This window comes from Megalops cyprinoides, chromosome 17 (assembly GCF_013368585.1).
Source record: "Megalops cyprinoides isolate fMegCyp1 chromosome 17, fMegCyp1.pri, whole genome shotgun sequence".
Taxonomy (NCBI): Eukaryota; Metazoa; Chordata; class Actinopteri; order Elopiformes; family Megalopidae; genus Megalops; species Megalops cyprinoides.
This window is the reverse complement of record NC_050599.1, coordinates 27,750,172-27,757,878: the sequence shown is the minus strand read 5'-3', so window position 1 is coordinate 27,757,878 and position 7,707 is coordinate 27,750,172. Positions and strand designations below refer to the sequence as shown.

General features: G+C 43.6%; 1 protein-coding gene across 2 annotated transcripts; it reads right to left on the bottom strand.

The window, feature by feature from the left end:
• On the bottom strand, positions 1 to 6,499 carry LOC118792238 (alpha-1,6-mannosyl-glycoprotein 2-beta-N-acetylglucosaminyltransferase-like). 2 transcript variants are annotated; one of them, XM_036550036.1, is made up of 2 exons: positions 6,397 to 6,499; positions 1 to 1,602 (listed from the first exon to the last, which is right to left on the bottom strand). In XM_036550036.1, exon 2 carries the CDS (start codon positions 1,306 to 1,308, stop codon positions 7 to 9), a length of 1,302 nt encoding a protein of 433 aa, XP_036405929.1. In that variant the 5' UTR covers positions 1,309 to 1,602; positions 6,397 to 6,499; the 3' UTR covers positions 1 to 6. The 2 variants fall into 2 exon arrangements, with proteins under 2 accessions (XP_036405929.1, XP_036405930.1); XM_036550037.1 differs by lacking the exon at positions 6,397 to 6,499 and adding an exon at positions 1,997 to 2,110.
• Positions 6,500 to 7,707: the final 1,208 nt, after the last annotated feature.

Here is a 7,707-nt window from a genome sequence, read left to right as displayed (position 1 = left end):
AGGCAGTCACTGTAACTTGCGGTAGCTTTTGCAGAGTTCGTGGTCCCTGATGTCCCCCCAGCCTCCGTTCTTGACGTGGGGCGGCACCCCGACAGCAGGCAGTCTCTTGGTGATCAGCAGGCTCTTTGGGAACAGCTGGTTGCTGCTGCTCAGGATGATGCTCTCGATCTTGGCCTTCTGGCCCGCTGGCAGGCAGGGCCTGTTATGGTGCATCCCACAGTCCCCGGCATGGAAGACACGGGGCGCCTCGCTCACCATCACCTTCCAGAAGGTGGGCAGACAGGCGACGGTGAGGTGCTGCAGTGACCAGTCCCAGTTGTAGTCGTCATAGGTGCAGAAAGTGTCCGTGCACTGGATGAGCCTCCGGTAGGTCTCCCTACCCAGGGCCATGCCCATGTTGTGCTCTGTGGACTTCCAGGCCCTCACCTCCACTTTGTTCGCCTTGGCGGCGTGGCTGGTGTGCCCGTACGATCCCAGGCATAGGAGGTCACAGTCTGGACACTGCTCCCTCTTCAGGGCGGACATCTTCTTAAGGAGGTGGTAGAAGTCCGGCGCCAGGAAGTGGTCCTCCTCGAGCAACAGAACCAGCCCGTTGTGGTCCTTTAAGACCTTGACCCTCTCCCAGACAAAGTGCAGCTTCCACCACCAGTGGTGCTTGGTCTGGGAGAACTTGGCCTCTCGGTAATGGCCAAATGAGTCAGGGTATTCTGCATTGTTGCAGCCCAACTTTAAGGCATCCTTCTTGGGAATATCTCTGGGGCAGTCTTTTGGATCATTCCCTGGGAACTCTTGAGGGTAAAGCTGGATGCTGAAGGGGAAGAAAATCTGGAGAACTTGGCAGAAGTTGATGGAGGTTACCACCTGGTTGATCTCTGGCGACCAGTAGTCATGGCTGAATATAAGCAGCACATTCTCAATGCCTCTTGCCTTCTTGAGAGACTCTATCAGCAGCTTCAGGTAATCGAGTCTATTGTGAACTTGCACCACCACTACCAGGTCATCCTTGGGGCGCAACTTGAACCGCTCCTCGTTCCTGATGGTCTGGTCAAAGTTCAGCTGGAACACGATGCCCCTCAGCACCAAAGTCAGGTTGTCCACCTCGGCTTTTGCTGCTGGCTCCAGCTTCGTTTCGTTGATCGGCCTCCGGCTGGCGGGGGTTATTAGCGCCTGGCTGCCCCTCGCTATGGCCCCCTCCTTGGGGAACATCTCACCCTTCTTCTGCTTGCTAGCACCCCAGAATGCAAAGCCACAAACCAGCATCACCAGGGTCAGTATAACCACCTTCCTTTTGTAGATACGGAACCTCATTTCAGGCAGTGATGCAGAGAGAATCCATGTACTAAAAAACCAGCAGGATTACTATCCAAAAGATCTGCTGTGCCACTTTTGTAGAAAGGTCCTCTTTACAAAAAAATACTAGCCTGTGCCTGCTATCCGTGTCTCTCCTTTGCCATCGAGTCGTGATGTTCTGTGAATAAAGGCCCCCTCAGAAAGCCTGCCAATCGGACTGTGCCCCAAGGAGCACAGCGTGCACCTGACCACAGCGGATCTGCAGCTTGCATCCCAGAGACCTCCTCGATTGAACCAAGCCGTGTGTAGCGCCTGAAAACCAAACAACAAAAAACAACAAAATTCATGTAATGGATGGCATTCTACAACCAGGGTTGTCACAAAGCTCCGTATAAAGGTTTTCCAGAGGGAATTAGAAGAACAGAAAAAACCCATGGGCTAAGATGGGAAAAACAGAACCCTAGCAAAGAGGTGATCAGGTGACACTCATGGAAAATATTTAAATACAAAAATAAATACCACTCACATATGTAATGAGGTGTATGTAAACCAACAAAACGGATTAGGGTTGGGTATCAAGAACCGTGGATTGGATAAGACACGTGTATTTCAATTCTGCGTTTCAGTTCCTAACTTTTCCATCTTTCAGCCGCGCTCCCTAGTGAAAAACAGTGTGTACTTTACAGTCCATAAAAGTTTCACTTACCTGCTAGGACCTGCTATGCGGACCTAATGACTCGTCATTTGTACGTCAGTACGCAGTACGTCAACAAAGCATGTGAGAAGAGACACTTCTGTTAACATCCTGGACCATGGCTGACTGCAGCAAACGCTCGAAAGTTTGGCTTAGCTTCACTAAAAAAAGAGAACGACACAGCAAAATGCAACACCTGCAGCAAGGATATTTCGTGCAAGGGAGGAAGCACCTCCAATATGACGAAGCATTTACTTAAACATGGCGTGAATCTGAAGGAATGCACCATGTTCGATATGTTGCGGTCTCCCAGCCACAATAATGCCCCAGATACAGCTAACGTTAACAGTAGCAACATCTCATGCTCAGGTACAAAACACAGCAGTGGCAGTGGGTGAGTTGGAAACAGGGGAAGCCCGACCACTATCTTTAAATCTATCATTACTTTAAACTTGTTCCCCTTTATTCTCCTTGATTAACAATAAAACAAATAATTCACAGAATAACCGACACCAGTCGTGTAATTTGATAATGATTACGCTCACAAAACAGTGCAGATTGTCTGTAGTTTGTGTGCTTGGGAAAGCTGCAACATGAGATTGTTTAATTAACAAGGATGGCATTTATCGATTTAAGTTATGTTAAATGCTCATGACACATCACAGCTTTTGTGAGGTCTGTGTTCTAATTGTTATTGTTCATTGCACTCAACCTAACCTAAAGGTTTATTCTCAGTCATTTAAAATGATTTAATTAAATTTAGCTCCGTTTTTTAATTTGAGTTTGAAGCTATAATGTGACACATCTAAGAGAAAGCTTTGGAATTACTTGCCACTTAATTATTCAAATTTCCATCCTTATTAATAATTCTGCGAATTATTTGTTTTATTGTTAATCAAGGAGAATAAGGGGAACAGGTTGAAAGTAATGATAGATTTAAAGGTAGTGTTTGGGCTTCCCCTGTTTCCAGCTCACCCGCCGCCACTGTGAGTATGATAAACAATAGCTAGCTAGCAAGCCTACCGTATATCTAGCCTGTCCATGTATGCTAAAAAGTAGCTCGCTAGCCTGTAGTGGGCTATGATTAAAAGTGGCTTGCTTGCCTACCGTATAGCTAACCTTTACGTGTATGATAAAAAGTAACTGGTGGGCCTGCTGTCAGGTATGAAAGTAGCTAGCTAGCCTTTTCGCGTATGATAAAAAGTAGCTAGCTAACTAACCTGCAGTCAAGAAACTGTTTATGTGTTGCTTGACAACACGTGTAAATGTAATCCTGAAGGAAATATTTTTGTCGGTGGAGCCGAATAAACAACAAAAAACATAATTTGTTGTCTAAAATTATCGTTACTTGATAAACGGCCTTGTTTGTAGAACTGTGATGAGTTGACAGTTTAGTGATTATAGCCTAAATATCCCAAGAATAAAGTAGGCTAATTTTTGTTGAAATATTTGTTCTTTTTTTCTCTCCAAAAAATACTGGAATCGGAACCGAGATTTGATAAGCAGAATCGGAATCAGAATCGATAAAATTTAAATGATATCCAACCCTAGAAGGGATTTTGCAGTCATTTAGAGAACACAGGAGCTGATGAATTCTCTAAGATCCCTCTCCAGCACATGCCTGTGGCTGACTGCTAATTAGCACTTTGTACCTTTTGCAGCTAATGAGGGTAATGTGGTTTTGGGGGCCACTACCTCAAATGTTAACAAGAACAAATGAGACTGTACTTAATGACATCTGCTTCAACATGGCGCCGATTTGTACTCCACATCTGACACATTTTGGCATTGTGAAAGAGACAAACAAAAAACCCAGGGGTTGCTTTTGAATATATCAATATGGTTATATAATATATAACCATATTGATATATATAATGGTTATATAATCGTCGTATTACTTTGATCCGTTTCATGCTTTTCTCCCTTTTTAATGCCGGTTTTGGGAGATCCTGTCGTGTATTAGGGTAGCCTCACCCCAACATGCTCTACACATTTTGATGACTCCTCACACACTGTATTTTTTTAAATATCACCAAGATTGCAGGTTCAAACCCCGGTGGTGGCATTGCTGTTTTATCCTTGATAAAGGCACTAAACTTGCATTTCTACTGTAAATAATTCAAGCGAAATAAAGCTACGATTTGTGCCAATAATAAACAACATAAACCACCCTGGAAAATATCTCATCAGTATTTCACTTGTTACAAAATGTGTCAATGCGGCAAACTAAATGCTTGTTACTCCTATATGACACATACTTCTAGCTACATCTGTTCAAACTAGGGACAGGGGAAAAAAAATATTCGTTGACAATTCCGCTATGAGACCGATTACTTGGATCAGTGTTCTAATGTTTGATAATTACCACAAATAAAATATCGAGTTGTATTCTCATCAATATTCATGAAACAGAGCCACAGAATCAAGCATAAAATAACAGTTAAATAATTGATATTAATTCTCCAGCCTGAAAGCACTGGTGAATGCAGGGGTATTATTTACACAGAGACTGCACTTTCGCACCGCTTTAGGAAAAAAGGCTCAATTATTTGAATATTTGAACTTGAGAACCACTGAAAATTTGAATACCAAGTTTCAAGGAAACGCACTGAAATATCTGGTAGTGTATGTATGTATTGTATGTATTCTCAGTACAAATTTGTATAATGTCGGATTCATTTGTAAGCGCGCAAGTGGCATACATTACGTGATTGTTTACTTAGCCAACCCCGGGCGACTTGTGCATTCACTTATCAATCATCCATTTACACGGATGAATATATACTGAAGCAATTCCTACTAGGTACTCTGCTCAAGGGAGCGACCCTCGGGAATTGAACCACGACCTTGAAGGTAACGTTACCCAGCTCCTTAACTACTATACTTCATTACCATCCCCTCATATCGACGACGTGAGTAAACGACAATGCCCCTTGCCTATAGACACGGGGGGGGGGGGGGGGGTCTCTTTCCGCTCGCTCCTCCGCGCGTCACGCTGCGATCGGCGTTGGACGCGTCTCAGTGCTCTGCCACTTGTTCTGCACTGGCTTCTACGCCTCGGGGCAGTCCATAGCCTTCATACCGTCGGCCCCATTCAATCCTGGCCATTCGTCTTTAGCTCTGCCCCCCTCCCTACTTTTGTCAACAGTGCTGAGTCTATGAGCTAAACGGTCCTGGATGTAGAAAATGACGAAGCGTCCAGAGTTGCACTTGTCTGATAATAAGATCCCCATCAGAAAACGGTAGTACAGATAAGCATGACACACGCGGGCGCGCACACACACAAGCGCACAGTGAGGTCAGAATCACTTAAAAGTTGTACATACATGGTTAAAAAAATGTCTTGTGGCTCAGTGTGGAATACTCAAAGTTGAAGAACACTGTTTTATTTTTGACTTTTCATTATTGTTTAACCCTAACCCTTATATTATAATTCGCTTATGGTCCATGTATGTGGTTGACAAAAATAGCGTAATTTGTGTCGTTTTAATTGTCGTTGCACTATTAAAATTGTGTAAGTGTACAATGATGTCTGTCTGTGTTGCCTGTTGTACCTAATCATTTTAAGGAGAGTATTTCTAAATGTGCGTCTCATATTGTTCACCAGATAACTAGGTCTAATTATACTGTATTGTGAACGACGACAAATGGACAGGTGGTTAGTAAATTGGCTATACAGCTAGCAGCGATTACGTGCAGGACAACTATCCAGCCAGATGATTTCAAATATATGGGTGGCTGGTTAGATCTAGCTAGCTCACCTCATCTACAGCTGTAGCTAGCTACTGACGACCTATTTTTTTCTCCCATCGTCGACTCCAGGCGTTAACAAATTACTGAGTAGCTGGGTTCGCTAATTAGCCAACTTTTTAAAGCCAGGACTCAAAATATGATTTGCTAGGTATTGATACGGTATAGCTAATCTGGCTTCACAGATAAGGTAATGGATGGATGCAGCAAATTGGCTCGTTAATCGGCTACCGTTCTGTAAGTGTTTGGATATCGGTATTCGCTGTATCATTTGCCACTGCGTAGCTAGCTCATATATGTGTATTTCCAGTTTCATTGTGCTAGTGTTCCAGCAAACTACCGAGACAGCAGGCTAGCTAACCCCACATCGATGCGTTACTGGAAGGTAGCACGAGAACTGGGGTGCGCTGCCATGACAGAAAAGCGTTATTATTCAGTCTAGCTGGCTATGTTAGTAAGCTAGGGATTTCTCCTTATACGAAAATGTCGTGAACACATGCATGCATGTAGATGTAACTAAGAAGCAAGCCGTGTCTCATGCTCATTGTTCGCTAGCGATTTGGACAGAATACAACAGTGAATATCCGTCCACTCCATACGATAGCAAGTTCAGAACTGCCGCAAACACAATCTTCGCCAGTAGCCGGTTAACGCACATTACCGTAACAACGACGCGCTCCCGCGACTCGGCTGCTTCAGATGCGTTCTGATCAACAAGGCGCAAACGTGTGGTCGTCGCTGTCCTCCATTCCTAGACCCCTTTCCCTTCCCATTCCAGTTGCGTTTCAACCGAAAGGCGCACTGCTCAGTACATTTTGTATCCGACAATGCATTACCGTTATACCTCCAGGGGGCTCTGAAGATTGGCTGTGTCGACACGCCCCCTGTAAAAAAGTGCCTGCCCCTTTGGCTCCGAGCTCACTGTGGACACACTATCCATCAACTTTTTAAGATCCGACAGGTGAATCATTTGTCGCCTGGTAATGTTTATTTAATAACTATACCCAAAGCATTTTGATCTACTTATTGCGACTTCTCAGGAATAGAAGTGGCAAGCGTATGTCAGGTTCAGGACTACGCTTTCTGTTTCTCCAGGGGCTCAATCAGGAAAAATGCAACAGATATGCAAATATAGAAAATATGCGAAAAGTGATAGGCTTAAGTGCTAAAATAACGGAAACCATGTCAAAAACACTGCATTGTCAGGCACTATACCAAACACACTCCCAGCAACATCTGCAGGTGAAGGAAGTGCTGCGTCAGCTAGATAACTTACAGCAATAACATTTAGTGGAGTATTACAATGAAATATTTAATGCATGATTAAAAATTTACGTTTGTCCTCGTTTGACCCCTTCATTCATTGTAAAGCTAAATATATTAGTGCACCGAAGAATTTTGGGCCAGTTATTGTATTGTTCCGTTTGTGGCGGCGGTTTTGTACTACAAATGTGTATTTATTAGGCAAGGAGCAAACTACACGTTTGGCTGGGAACAAAACGGGTGATGGACCTTGTTGTAGTTTGTTTCTCATGTACGCATACAGTACCTCCTCAAATCACTTCCGTTGTAGGCAGTTCGGTTTTCTCGGTATCACAACGATGTAAAGTTGATTCTATTCAATGTCTGTTCATGTGAGATCTGTTTTTCGGTGTGAATGCATGTAATCCATGTTAGAATGTAAAAACCTTGGGATACTCAGATCAAATTCATTTTAAACTCACAATTCACTTCTTTAAGGGAAGGAGTGTTGTTCTCAAAGCGATAATGGTAACTAATTCTATAACCAAAAAGGTAGCAGTTCCACGGTAGGAAATATGCAATTCAGAAATGACTAAAGCATTGCACAGTATGAAAGCAGGTGAGCTTCTGCTCTCTCATGTCACCTAGGTTATTTTCATTAAAGGAGTAAAGGAGTACTCGCAGACTTTGAGTTGCCTATATCTAAATGCCTTTTTGTCCATTTAATCAT